Source organism: Theropithecus gelada, chromosome 13 (assembly GCF_003255815.1).
Source record: "Theropithecus gelada isolate Dixy chromosome 13, Tgel_1.0, whole genome shotgun sequence".
In the NCBI taxonomy this organism is placed as follows: Eukaryota; Metazoa; Chordata; class Mammalia; order Primates; family Cercopithecidae; genus Theropithecus; species Theropithecus gelada.
The window spans coordinates 59334302-59348799 of record NC_037681.1 but is presented as its reverse complement, the minus strand read 5'-3'; the positions used below and the strand labels follow the sequence as shown (position 1 = coordinate 59348799).

Sequence of the window (14498 nt, the reverse complement as noted above, 5' to 3'; positions counted from 1 at the left end):
CCTCAACATTCACTGAGGCCAAAGAAGGTGTTTCTATTTTGGAATGTCCCTGTCCCAAAGAAGTTTTCAAACTAATAGGACACTTTTTTCCAGTCAAAAGCAAAGCAAGCAGAAATAAAGCTGGCTTTGCAGCAAACTGCGCAGCGAGTCTACCTTGAGCTAGGGCAACTTGCCTCCTCCCTAGCTACAAGCAAGAATGCTGCCCGGAGGAAGTGGGGTACGCTGGGGCGCCGTGTTCCATATTCTCCACATAGAAACGACACCTCACAGGGAGAAGAAACACACTGGCCGGGACCTGCGTGGCGTGCAGTGCTCCGAAAAAAGCGCAACTCTTAACATAAGCAGGAAGAGATTCCCCATAACTCCCTAAATGTGTGTGTGATAAATCAGGTCTAAAGAGTCACGGGCTTCTCTGCTACCTCTGCCGTCCCTCGTGTACCTTATGAGGAATGCTCTTTGGGTCCTGGTACTGGAGAACAGACGCTGCCACTTGCCTTCCAGGGCCCAGCACTCTACAGCTTGTAGGGCGCGGGGGCTGCCCCTGCTCTCCCTCGGCCTCCGCCTCCGCCCGCCGACGGCTCGCGCAGCCGCCCCCCCGAGCGCGCTCCCGAGCCCCTAGCCTCGCCCGGCCCCGCTCCCCTCCACGCTAGGAGAACTCGGGATGCTTCCTGCAGATCTAGACTTGGGGTCGTCGACGCTGTGGGTTTCGATTCGGTTTTACTTTACCCTCCTTACTTCCAAATAGGTCTGTTTTTCGCTTTGGGACCTCTGTTGGGGGAAGAAGGTCCGGGGCGCGCCGCGAGCGGCTACAGCGGCAGCAGCCGGGCCGTGCGGCTGCGCGGCGCGCTCCGCCTTGATGGGCGCGCGGCCGCCGCTGCTGCTGCGCGTGCTGTAGAGGCGCGGGGCCACGCCGTCGGCGGGCGGTGCACGCGGAAACTCCTTGAGAGAGCGGCTCAGCGGCTTGGCCTTGCCATGCGCCTGCGCCTGCGCCGCCGCCTCCAGCTTGTAGGCGCTGCTGCTGCCCGCCGGCGACGTGGCGCTCTTGGGCAGTGGCTGCAGCGGGTGCTCCGGCCGCTCGGCCTCCATGGCGAAGCTGACGGGCCGCAGGAAGCAGATGTCCAGGCTGGACTCGGAGGAGGCGGGCGAGCAGTTCTCGAAGAGGGCCGGAGCCTGGAACGGCTCCTCGTCGTAGGGCGCGGGCAGCGCGAAGATCTCGCCGCCGTACTCGAACTCTTCGTAGGCCGCGGGCACGAAGCCGCGGGCATCGGGCAGGAGCTCGGCCGGGGCGCGCAGGGAGCGCTCTACGTTGCCCAGCGGCTCGGCCGGAGAGGGCTCGAAGTCCATCTCCGGGATGGCCTGCAGGGGCCCGGCCAGCGCCTTCACGTCCTGCTCGGCCGCGCAGAACTGCGTCGGTGCCAGAAGGCTCTCGGGACGCTCGTGCTTCCTGCCCTCCAGCTCCCAGTCACTGGGCTTCCCGGGCTGCATGCTCTCCATCAGGCTTTGCTGCTGTTGACTTTTCTTCACTGGGGGCATCAGATGGCTTTAGGGGGGAAACAGAGTACAAAAGAGGTGTGCTGACGGCGGGTTAGTGCAGGCCTCTTGCCTGCCCGCGGCCCTCCTGGCCGCCCTCCCAGGCGCCTGCGCATGCCACGTCCCAAGCTCCACAAACTTCCATTAAGGCGCTCCCACGAACCCCCGTCCCCAGGCGGAGAGTGGACAAGGCAGTCCGTCGAGCGGAGACCCGAAGGTATTGTCTGAGCTTCTGGGAAATGGCCTGCGGGCCAGGGACGGGCATCACCCCGCGTGGAAGCCCTGACCCTCCTCACCACCCGCGGTGCTCCAAGGCACACCTTCAACTCTCTTCTCTCCCTTGCTTGCCCTAGCAGAGTCATCCAAAATAATGGAAACTCAACTTTTGTTCGACTTGTGGATCTTCACACTCAGAAACAAATTACGTTCCTAGATAAAGTAAACGTGGCATGATCTTGATAACTTCTGAATGAGGGCATATGGAGTTCACTGTACTCTTCTATGTAAATTTGAAATTTTCATAATAAAATTTTTAAAATATTCGTTGTCACTGTAAAGCATGCTATATAATTCATCTCAAACTTCCACCCACAAAGAATTAACAATATGTAAAAAAAAGCTGTCACTCGATATGCCCAATTTCATGGAGGGTTTTTGGTTTTGGAGTCATGGGTAATGGATAATTTACACAGTTTACAAACTAGGATAGGGTACCAGCAGATGGGATGTCCAGTTGTGCTGGACTTACATTGACAGATGTAAATGGACACTGACCAGAAGTGGTTATTCTGCTAGTTTATGTATTCATATTTTAATTCTACCACAAAAATGCACAAAGACTTTGGGAGGCCGAGGCAGACGGATCACCTGAGGTCAGCAGTTCGAGACCAGCCTGGCCAACATGGTAAAACGCCGTCTCCACTGAAACTACAAAAATTAGCCGGGCATGGTGGCACGTGCCTGTAATCCCAGCTAGTCGGTAGGCTGAGGCAGGAGAATCCCTTGAACCTGGGAAGGTGGAGGTTGCAGTGAGCTGAGATCATGCCATTGTACTTCAGTACCAAAAAAACCAAAAAAAACAAAAAACGCAAATATAAATGCTAAAACCAGTATTTTACTCTAGTGGTCTTAAAATGAAAATTAGGTCTCACGTTAACATGTGCAAGAGTGAGACAAAATATTGACCTCATTTGAATTCTCTTTTAACTTGGAAGAAAGATTGGGGGTTTTATTTTCCATACACAGAGTGCAGTGGCAGCCATATTGTTCCATCTGGGTATAATCTCCAGGGGTTTCATATTTTGACTCTATTTGTTACATTTCAAAGATGAAGTTTCATAACTGCCTCAAGAGTTGAAGTGATCCATGAAATAAATATCTACTTTCTGCCTCTCTTCCCACTTTCTACACCTGTCCCTTAACATTAGTGCCTTCCTCTGGGACCCAAGCATTGGGTTGTCTGCTTGGCTGGCACATATAGGCCTGATAGGGAAAGGGGACGGTGGAATCTAGGCTGCCCTGCTAACCCACACAGACTGGCTGGGTCCCAAAGGCATTGACCTTAACCTTCCCACAGCAACAGGTGCTTACGTGACAGCAGGGCCAGAACTGGGAGCAGAAGGGTAGGGTTGCAGCATCTCTTCTGAGTGGATCCCGGTGTCACGGACAACCTCAGGACCTGCAGTGGGGGAAGCATCTTGCCCGGCATTGGCACACTGGGAAGCCAGCCCTTTGTACAGCTTCGCCATGGATGACCTAACAGAATGGAAATAACGGTTCTCAGGTTGTACGGTGGCAAACTGGCTCTCTGAACACAGATTATGCCAAAAAAGATGGAGAGATGTCTCAGATAAAGTTTGCTGTGAAGGTCTCTATCTCCAGGGGCCTTTGCAAACTAAGTTGCTTTGCTTAATAGGGTGCAAGCTGACAAGAGTAGGGAAGCTGATTCACTGGCTGAAAAGAACTTGGGGGAAGGGGTTGGGGGTATGGAGAGACATCTTCCATCACAGGAGCCCTGGCTTGGGAGACAGCATCTTTTTCTGGTCTGAAGCTTCCACAGAAATGATTCTGTTTTCCTCCACAGGAGTTGGGATGAAATTGAAGGAAATCCAGGTCATTAGGAAGCTGTGCTGTGGGCTGCTTCTGTTCCCTCCGAAGCTCAGATTCTCCCTAATAAACCCTTCCTATTTCTCCCTAATATAAAACCTATTCGAAATTCCTCTCCCTTATTTGCTTTATTTTTGTCCATATCACATATCACCATCTTATTTATTTGTTCACTGTCCAACTCTAAAAAGGAAGCTGCACGTGGCAAAGATTTGGTTGGGGCCGTTTTGTTCCTTTCAGTATATTCAGTGCATGGAACAGTGCCTGACACACAATAGGTGCTCAATAAATACTTGTTGAACTGATAAGGAAAACTATGTTGTGGCCTTTTAACTGCAATTTTGAACCAGGCAAGTTTAGAGTCGTTGAACTATTTTTGAGGTGGTTAGCAACATGGGATGAGAGTGGGTCTATGTAAGCAGTAGAGTGAAGTGTTATTCTGCTAAAATAATTTCCACCGGGTAGTCAGTGACTTGCTCCTGTAGCCAGTCTGACTAGCTCTTTCTCTCCCCTTCTCTCTTCCCTTCTACCTCCCACCACTGCATTTCAGCTACTTAACACACAACGTGGTTACTTGTGAAAGACACCCAGAGTAACTGGTCTTTGACCCTCTAGACCGCACCATCAGAACCTTACTTCTTGAGCTTTTTCCGTTTCTGAATAAGCAAATCTTCATTGCACTGAAACAGCAGAGTGTAGTGTGAGATAAATACTCGGAGGCGCTGGACACACACCAGTAGTAGATAATAGTCAGGGTGCTCCTGCTCTGTGAACTTCAGGACGTTCTGGATGGAGGGGAAAAGGAAGCAGCATTGCATAATTAGCAAGAAAATTTGTTTTGTCTCTTCTGCACCTTACCTTGATCTATTGTGGGAGATTGATAGCCATTTAATCAAAACAACGAACATTACACATGGCCCACCTAATTATACGCTGAAAGTATGACCATACACTGGCTGCTTTCTATCATACCAAGGGAAAATAAGTTACTATCGGACCTGTTTGAGTTGAATGTGAACATAAAATAATTTCATCTGAAAAGTCAGAAGCATCTCCTAATTAGACCTCTGAAGTAATAGGGGCATTCTAACAATTACTGTCTATAAGCAGTGCCTTAACTCAAAAGAGCCAGACCAATGTTGACAATGTCAGGCATCAAGGCAGGCGAGGGAGGGGGATGTTTATGATCAAGCCTGGTGGCCCCTCCTGTTACATTCCCCGCTGTACATTCCCCGCTGTGCTGTAGTGGAACATGCATGTGACTGGGATTTGGGAAAGCTAAAATGTATCTAGTACTTCCTATCGCCAGGTAGTAAGCCCTTTACGTATACTATCTCATTTAATTTTTACCTCAACCTGCTTAAATAGGTACTATTATAAACTCCATTTAACAAATAAGGAAACTGAGGTACAAAGAAGGTAAATGATCTTCATCAGGTTACACATCTAGTAAATAATGGAGGCAAGGTTTGAACTCAAGTCAGAGAGTAGAACCAGGTCTTGTTTGCCATATTCTACTATTTGCAAAACCTGGGTTTCAGTCCTAGTTTTTTTTACCTACTAGGTGTGTTAACTTGGGTAAGTTGTTAACTTTTTTGGCCCTGCATTTTCTCATGTAAAGTGTGACAACAATAATACCTAATTCATGGGATTGTTGAAAAGATTAAATAAGATCATTATTGTGAGAAAATGCTTTTAGGATCTAAAGCTATATACAATTGAAAGTCTTTTCAGGGCACGGGTGGTGGCTCACACCTGTAATCCCAGCACTTTGGGAGACCAAGGTGGGCAGATCACGAGGTCAGGAGATCGAGGCCATCCTGGCTAACACGGTGAAACCCCGTCCCCACTAAAAATACAAAATTAGCCGGGTGTGGTGGTGGGCACCTGTAGTCCCAGCTACTTGGGAGGCTGAGGCAGGAAAATGGCGTGAACCTGGGAGGCGGAGCTTGCAGTGAGCCAAGATTGCACCACTGCACTCCAGCCTAGGCAACAGAGCGAGACTCCGTCTCAAAGAAAAAAAAAAAATACAAAAGTAAGTCAGGCATAATGGCAAGTGCCTATAGTCTCAGCTACTCAGGAGGCCGAGGTGGGAGCATTGCTTGAGCCTGGGAAGTTGAGGATGCAGTGAGCCAAGATCAAGCCAAGATCACACCACTGCACTCCAACCTGGGCAACAGAGCCAGACCCTGTCTCAAAAAAAAAAAAAAAAAAAAGTCTTTTCAATTTTGATACTTTGATACTGGACTACTGGACTACTGGACTACTTCTACCTGAGATTAGTCCCAAGCATTTCTAAGATGCTTTCATTACTTAAGAAGATCAGTCAGCAATTAAACCAGAACAGGTGGGTGGTGGGAAGAAGAGGATCTGGTGGGGATTAGTGAGCCTCTCTTTCAATTCTTCTTCCTCCAGGATATCACAAGCCCTGCAGGAAAATGGTGTGAAGACATCAGCTCATCATCTTCATGCCTTTTCTGTGACATAAAGCTTAAACATGGCATGGTAGAACCTTGGACCCATGCCAAAAGAAAGTAGTCTTTTGGATAGCAGTTAAGTGAGCAGATTAGATGGATATTTAGATGTCAGGTGGTGGCATTTAGATAGCTGTAAAACCAAAATGGAAAGAACTGAATGAAGTGCTTAGAATCTAGCAGGAGTGGTTATAGAAAGATCCTGGATCAGCTGAGGTGGAAGTTGCTGGTAAGTAAAGACAGAACTTCAGAGGTAAGCATAATGAGCTGAACATTTTTAGAAATAAAGATTTTAGGCTGGGTGCAGTGGCTCACACCTGTAATCCCACCACTTTGGGAGGCTGAGGCGGGCGAATCACTTGAGGTCAGGAGTTCAAGACCAGCATGGCCAACATGGTGAAACCCCATCTCTACTGAAAATACAAAAATTAGCTGGGCATGGTGGCACATGCCTGTAGTCCCAGCTACTCAGGAGGCTGAAGCAGAAGAGTCGCTTGAACCCAGGAGGCAGAGGTTGCAGTGAGCCAAGATCGCACCACTGTACTCCAGCCTGGGTGACACAGCAAGACTCTGTCTCAAAAGAAAAAAAAAAAAAGAGAGAGAGAGAGATTTTAGCTCATACCACAGGGTATCATGGGTTATGGGATAATCATAGCAATCGAAGTAAACACTTCTTAGAAATATTAATGATTCTTGAGGCTTTACAATATTTCTCAGTTGGGAGCCAAAACCAATAATTATTTAGCATGCAAATCAGTTTGGTGGCTTTCCCACCCATGCCTACCTGCAGATGTATCAGATATTCAGGGATGCGCTGGACTATGTGAAAAAACAACGTGTAGATGTCAGATTTAATCTCTTCATCACCCTGAATGAAAAAAAGGTCAGGTCACTCTTCAGTGTTCCTCCATCTGTGGCAGCAGAACCTGAGTCGGTCCCACCAGAGTAGGAAGGGTTTCCTCCTGGAGCATTTTCTTCCCAGAGATTGTCACAGAGCATTGACCTCTCATGGGAGAGGCCACATGTTCAGGGACATGCCCTAGGAGACAGCTCTTCTCCCATAGGGAGCATATCATATACTTCTTTTGAATCTACCCAAATTTCCAAACTACCCTCTCCTTCCACTCAGCGCAGTTGCAGACAGAAGCCGGCACTCAATAACCTCTATTTGAGTTGATTAATTCATTAAGACTCTCCAGCAAGTAATCATGACAATGGTGTAGTAATAGGCTCTAAGGGAGACTTGGTGCCTCAGAAGAGTGGAAAAGGGAGTGTCATTAGAAACTAGTCAGCTAGCTGCAGAAAACATGCTGTACTTTCTCCGTGTCCCTTCCTTTTCTCTCTCTTCTCTTTCCCAGGTATTTGCTGAAAGCTAACATGGTAGGCATTATACTGGGTTGGGAGTAGTGGGGGGTTGAAGTAGAAACTTAATAAGACAGAGCCTCTCATCTCTTGTGAAATTTGATTAACTCTTAGTGTTGGGGCTTCTGATACTGTTTGTTCCTATTGATCTGAAATAACTAAGCTGTTATACATGTATATGTGCTTACTGAGCACCTAATGCATCATTGCAGTAGCAATACTTCAAACAACATGACTAGAGCCACCTTATGATCTTATAAACCGACAAAGGATAACTGAAGTTTAATATTCGGATTCACCTCTTCTGAGACTGAAAAAAACCCGCCACATACAGCAGATGAGCTGCAGCCTGGAGATCTCTGCATAGAACGCCCATTATAGAACTATAGTTTGTCTATAGTTCCAACGGAATGGAACAGAGGGTCAGTAAGGCAGGGAGAGGACCAACACAATGGCACTGATCCACAAGTGAGTTCCTTTAACGCCAGGTAGTAGTATTAGTGGCTGTGTTCGGGCCATTCCCCAGCCTAGAAAGCAGAGTGCATGTGCTGTATTGACTGCATGGATGAGCAACATCATATGATACCACGTGCAGATGAAGGATAGCATATATATGGTGTTAACTCACCTCTTTCAGGACTACAACATGAACCAATGAGATGCACTCAGGCAGGTCCCTTAGGTAGGCAACATAATAATCCAAGAAATTATTCTTTAAAACAAACATAAAAAATGCATGGTAAGAACCTGAAAAAAGGATCTATAATATTTTCATAGAGTCATATATGTAAAAGAAGAGTACTTTGCAGAGATTATCTTATTCATTTAATATGTTCTTTATTTTATATATTTTGAGGCTTTAAAAAATTTATCTTAGACCGGGTGCAGTGGCTCACTCCTGTAATCCTAGCACTTTGGGAGGCCAAGGCGGGTGGATTGCCTGAGCTCAGGAGTTTGAGACCAGCCTGGGCAACATGGTGAAACCCCGTCTCTGCTAAAATACAAAAAATTAGCCGGGCATGATGGCGGGTGCCTGTAATCTCAGCTACTTGGGAGGCTGAGGCAGGAGAATTCCTAGAACCGGGGAGGCAGACCTTGCAGTGAGCCGAGATTGCGCCACTGCACTCCAGCCTGGGGGACAGAGCGAGACTCTGTCTTAAAAAAAAAAAAAAAAAAATGTATCTTAAAAAAAAATTTTGGTTTTAAGGTAAACATCCCTACTGTTTTGGAATCAAAACTCAGCATCTCCTCCCTAATGAGAGAAAGTGAAATAATAAACCAAGGGAGGAGGGAGGTTCATGTAAGTTGAAAATGTATTTTTTTAGTCATTTAACAATAAAAACATATATTTTATTTTTGTAATTAATTTCATTTCAGTCAATCATCTACATCCAGATGAGGGACTCTGCCCATCCCGCTTCATATCATCCAGATCAGTAGTTCACAACATTTTCTAGTAATTGCATATTTCCACTAATTGCATATTTATCTATGCATTATCCCCTTAGGAAAATCATTCTCAGCTTATAAAGTTATAATAATTCTCAGCAAAAGGAAGAATACTGAACACAAGTAAGTAAAAGTGATATTAGAGGATATTAGTACATTATATCCACTCTAGTCTATAGAAGAAAATAATTTGTAAACTTTGTATTGTTACCCACAGATGAGAATAATTGATACACAAAAATTGATTTCAGGCAAAGTCTGGCTTGCAGACCAATTTTAATTAGCCCACACAATCTTTTAAAAATAAGAAAATTTCCCACAAAACTCTGGATTTCCAGCTTTTCTTAAAATATCAGAAGCTCTGGCAACTCTAGTCCTTTTTTCCTGCATAATGATTGGACAAAGCTAAGTAGCTATTCCTTGTAAAACAACACAGCTGCTCCACTGCAGCTCACACTTCACACCAGTCCATACTGTGTTCACTTCACTCATTGATGCCACTGTCTGGCCCTGTAGGCATTTGAGTTTGCAGCCTCTGGCTTGGATCATGTTTCCTTTGTAGGATATTATAGAGATTGCAAAATTCAAGATAATAGCCACCCATCACATTAAAAAAAAAATCCCCAAGGAATGAAAATTGTGTGTGAAAATACACATGTATAAACAAACTCTCATATGTATAGATATGCATGTGTGTGTATATATTTCATGTGTATATATGTACACATATGTGTATATATATACACATGCATATATATACATGTTTTAATGTACATATACATTTTTTCTTTTTTTAATTTAATAGAGACAGGGTCTTGCTGTATTGCTCAGGCTAGTTTTGAAGTCCTGGGTTCAAACAATTCCCCTGCCTCAGCCTCCCAAAGTGTTGGGATTACAGGCATAAGCCACTACACCCAGCCCACAAATATATATACATACATTTATATAAACACAAACACACACACAATACATACACACATCCACATGCATACTCGACGGAGGCAGTTATAGTACAGTGGAAAGTTATGAACTAGAAGTCAGAAGACCTAACCTAGGGTTCTGAAAGTCACTCATCTCCAACTACCTAGCTAGCGGGGTGATTTCCGCAAGGTTTTTATATCTCTCTGAATCATTCCATGATCTGTATGTAGAATGAGAAAGTTAGACTAGATCTCAGTGTTTCTTCTAGCTCTGAAATTCATTGCTTCTAGATTCTCTATTAAGAGAAACAGACAAATGAGACACAAATCCATATAAGTAAAATGTATGAAGGGGTGGAAAAAACCTTACCTCATCATTTGTTAACTTAAGGAATAAATCTCCAAGAACGCCTTGGCGTGGCCACTTCAGGACCCTTTCCTGCAGTGCGTGAAGCAGATCCAGGTGCTGCTGGACGAGATACCGTAAAGAGCCAGGGAAGAGGCTTGAAACAGAATAGAGACGGAATCACACAAACCAGGTGTGGAGAAGAAAGGACCCTACAAAAATACATGCAGCAGGGCCCATTCTCCCGGCCATCCAACATACTCTGAGTCACAGGCCTGCATTTAGGATTTTTAAAAGTTTTTCATTGCACACCTAATAGCAGATATCCTGACTACAAAAAAACAAAACAAAACAAAACAAAACAAAAAAACCCTTTACTAATGGCTTCTATACAAATGTGTATTGAACTAATAAAGAGGCCTGGCATGCCACACCTGTAATCCCAGCACTTTGGGAGTTGGGCGGATCACCTGAGGTCAGGAGTTTGAGACCAGCCTGGCCAACATGGCAAAACCCTGTCTCTACTAAAAATACAAAAATTAGCTGGGCATGGTGGCATGCACCTGTAATTCCAGTTACTTGGGAGGCTAAGGCAGGAGAATCACTTGAATCCGGGAGGTACAGGTTGCAGTGAGCTGAGATCACGCCACTTCACCCCAGCCTGGGTGACAAAGCGAGACTCTGTCTCAAAAATAAATAAATAAATAAATAAATAAATAAATAAATAAATAAATAAAATACAAATAAATAAAGAGCACATCACTTGAAAGACCTTTTTACATGCTCATTTAAATGACACTCAGTGGAAATTCTAATGGATACCTTTTTCCATGTTTTAGAGCTATTCCTATTTGATGTGCAAAATAGTCTATTCTAATTAGTGTTGTAGAAGCAGCACTCAGGTGGCATCTATGTGACTATTCTCAGTTACCAGTAGGCTATTTAGGTAAGTAGGAAAATTTGTTTAAAGTTGGCAACTAAAAAGCTCAGAGAGTTGTAGGGTATGAGAGGGTTTCTTTTTTCCTTTTCTTCAATTTCTAAGAGGAATGAATACAGGGCCAGGACAGAGTCTTGTCTGAGTAGGCTATTAATACAGTTTCGATGTGTGTCCCCGCCCAACTCTCATACTGAAATGTAATCCCCAGTGTTGGAAGTGGGGCTTGGTGAGAGGTGATTGTATCATGAGGGAGAATTTCTCATGAATGGTTTAGCACCATCCCTTTTGGTACTGTCCTATCAAGTGATAATGATAGTGAGTGAGTTCTCATGAAATCTGACTGTTTAAAAGTGTTTAGTGCCTCCCGTCTCTCTGTCTTGCTCCTGCTCTGGCCATGTGACATGCCTGCTTCCCCTTCGCTTTCCACCATGATTGTAAGTTTCCTGAGGCCTCCCCAGAGGCTGAGCAGATGCCAGCATCATGCTTCCTGTACAGCCTGCAGAACCATGATCCAATTAAACCTCTTTACTTTATAAATTACCCAGTCTCAGGTATTCTTTATAGCAATGTGAAAACAGCCTAACACAGCTACTGACCAGGCCTGGCCTGCTACTCCCTGAATTTTACAAAGCACCTTTCCTATCTTTCCATCCCTCTCTCCTCCATCTTGCAATGTACCTCCTTTTTTTTTCTTTTTTTTTTTTTCAGAAGTGATGAAGGGAAGAAGGGAGATGTCAGAGAAGGGTGGGGTGGAGAGGAGAGATAGAGAATCATGGGAGGAAGAGGAAGGGGGACTAGCTGGGTAAGAGTGAGGTGATTAGAGGCCTATAGGAAAGAGGAAGGAAAAAACAAAAAGAAGCAGAGTTTTTCTGGGTTACAGCAAGGATTGGAGCTCTAACTTGGTGATTTAAGGTAGGTTCCTTTATGCTTTCAGCACCGCAAGTTTAACAAACAGGAAAGAGATGGTCTGGTTGTTCTGAACTTACTTGAATATTTCCCCATGGTCAAATGAGAGTAAACTGCTGGACAACTGGGGTGCTTTCCCAAGAAGCAAACCTTTGTTGGAACAATAGGAAGGACGCCAGATCGAAAGGAGGTTTTTTCCAACTCATTTCCAAGCCAAGCAAAGTGACCCCTGTGACTGTAGCTCAGAGGAGACACACTAACATGAGAATAGGGTACTTAGCCCCCATGAACGGATACGAGGAAGCCTTCCACTCCCATCTTCCACTTCCTCCACCTCCTGTGCCTGGAGCCCCCACATGTGCAAAGGAGGAGAGGCCTCCTGACCTGAGCACTTACAATGGAACAGTGGGCTTAGGAGATCAAAGAAATCCCTGTCCAGATCAGAGGGGAATTTGGAGGGGTGGCTAGGAGATATACTGACTGGGAGAAGACCATAAACCTGATGGAGAAAAGCACAACTGATTGTACTGAAAGAGTAAAATGCTGCACCAGCCAAAGGTCTAGGTGCAAAAGATTTCTTCCTACCCAGTGGTTGTAAATGACTTTGTGTAATAGTCCTGGTGTGACCCTGGAAGATATTAGGGCACCATGGGAAGATCTGACTTTGTGATGAATTGTCCATATATGTAGATAATATGTCTTGGATTATTGATTTCCTTTTTCTTTCCTTCATTCGCCTCCCTCCCTTTCTTCATCCCTTCTTCTCTCCCTTCCTCCCTCTCTGCTTCCCTTTCTTCCTTCCTTCTCCCTTTCTTTCTAGAGAGCTGCATTCTGCTACACTGTGGTCAGTGTACTTGGAGAATGGCAGAGCTGGTACCAATCTCCTCCTGGACTGCCCACCGGGATGATCGTTTGAGATTTCAGGGTGGGGTCGGAGAAGGCTAAGGCCCCCATCAAGTACTGTGGAAGCACATAAAATTACATGAAAAACAATGACCTACAGTGGGTTCTGTATGAAATATTGAAAACGGGCTTTAAACCTTTTAAACAAATTTAACAAGGGTATTATTTGAAATTAGGGAGGAGTGGGAAATCAGAAGACAGAGAGCAAAGGGAGAAAGATGGCAAGAAGTCCAGCCACACTTCACCTGTTTCACTCTTTTGCCTGGCGCCAGACCTGACGCCCAGAAGCAACTTTTTCATGAAGACAAAGTATTCAGAGCTCAGCTTTTTTTTTTCTATTCCTTACTGGGGATGAAATTATGGCAACATGAGTAGTTTATTATTTCTAAAATCTTTAAAGTTTTTATCTCCTAACAACATAGTACTTAATCAATGAGGGAAATACACTAAAAGCAAGAAAGAAAAATCCAGTTATAGTTTCAGGTTAATAACTCAGCTTTTGCCAGCCCAGAATGAGGCCAAAATAACTCCTGAGCTTGGCAGTAGCAGGTTCCCGCCACCTTGGAGGGGCATGGTCATTAAACATGTGCCACCTGGTGGTGATCTGTAGCACGAAGCTTGTTGTGCTCTTGGTGGACATAGCACTGGAGTTTAGTTTACAAGGCTAATCGACAATCCTGCTGAGCTGATCACTGCCCCTTCCGTAAGTGTTCAGACAGAACTGTGATCCTGAGGCTGTGACTCTAACTAGGTGAGTCGGAGTCAAAAAAGCCCAGAGCTCCAACTTCTGTGATCCTTCGACAAATGACAACCTGGGCAACAGAGTGAGACACCGTCTTTATAATAAACTGAAAAATTAGCTGGGCATGGTGGCTCATGCCTGTAATCCCAGCTGGGGATGCTGAGGCAGGAGGATCACTTGAGCCCAGAGGTTTGAGGCTGCAGTGAGCTGTGATTGGGCCGCTGCACCCTTCTCCAGCCTGGGCGACAGACAGAGACCCTGTCTCTAAACAAAACAAACAAATGAACCATAGCCCTCAAGTTCTGCCCAGGTTTTAGCCAGCAGCATGTGCCCCTGCAACTGCCAGCCCTTTCAGCCAGGGGCAGGGCTGGCTTCAAACAGGCTGAGGAAGCTCTTGAGTGACTCACTTTGTTTGAGGAAAAACCTAAGGTTTTATTTAACAGGTTGGAGAAGATGTGGCCACCTCAGGCTTGAGTGTCAAGTTGTACTTGCAGTGGGGGTTATTTGCATCCCAGGTTACTTTCCAATTGGGGTAAAATGCTGAAGGCTTGTGGCTTGTGATGGGAAAATTAGTAAATGTTAATATACTTCTTTTCATCTTTGCATGGAGAAAAATGCCAGTAGAGAAAAGGAACAATCTCATTCTGCTTTGCATTTCCTTCAGCTGGTTTATTTAAAGTACACACAGAGGCTAGGCACAGTGGCTCACACCTGTAATCCCAGCACTTTGAGAGGCCGAGGTGGACAGATCACTTGAGGTCAGGAGTTTGAGACCAGCCTGACCAAAATGGCGAAACCTCGTCTCTACTAAAAATATAAAAAT

The 14498-nt window shown here is 45.3% G+C and overlaps 1 protein-coding gene across 1 annotated transcript in view; it reads right to left on the bottom strand.

Annotated features, from left to right (window-relative positions):
* ARHGEF33 (Rho guanine nucleotide exchange factor 33) overlaps nucleotides 1-14498 on the bottom strand; it is an 85689-nt gene that overhangs the window by 13715 nt on the left and 57476 nt on the right. The window contains exons 11-16 of the mRNA XM_025355033.1: nucleotides 10212-10344; nucleotides 8101-8184; nucleotides 6895-6978; nucleotides 4273-4421; nucleotides 3121-3285; nucleotides 727-1540 (exon numbers count right to left, since the gene is read on the bottom strand). Of these exons, the coding sequence (XP_025210818.1) occupies nucleotides 727-1540; nucleotides 3121-3285; nucleotides 4273-4421; nucleotides 6895-6978; nucleotides 8101-8184; nucleotides 10212-10344 (1429 nt within the window). The remainder of the gene's footprint in view (nucleotides 1-726; nucleotides 1541-3120; nucleotides 3286-4272; nucleotides 4422-6894; nucleotides 6979-8100; nucleotides 8185-10211; nucleotides 10345-14498) is intronic.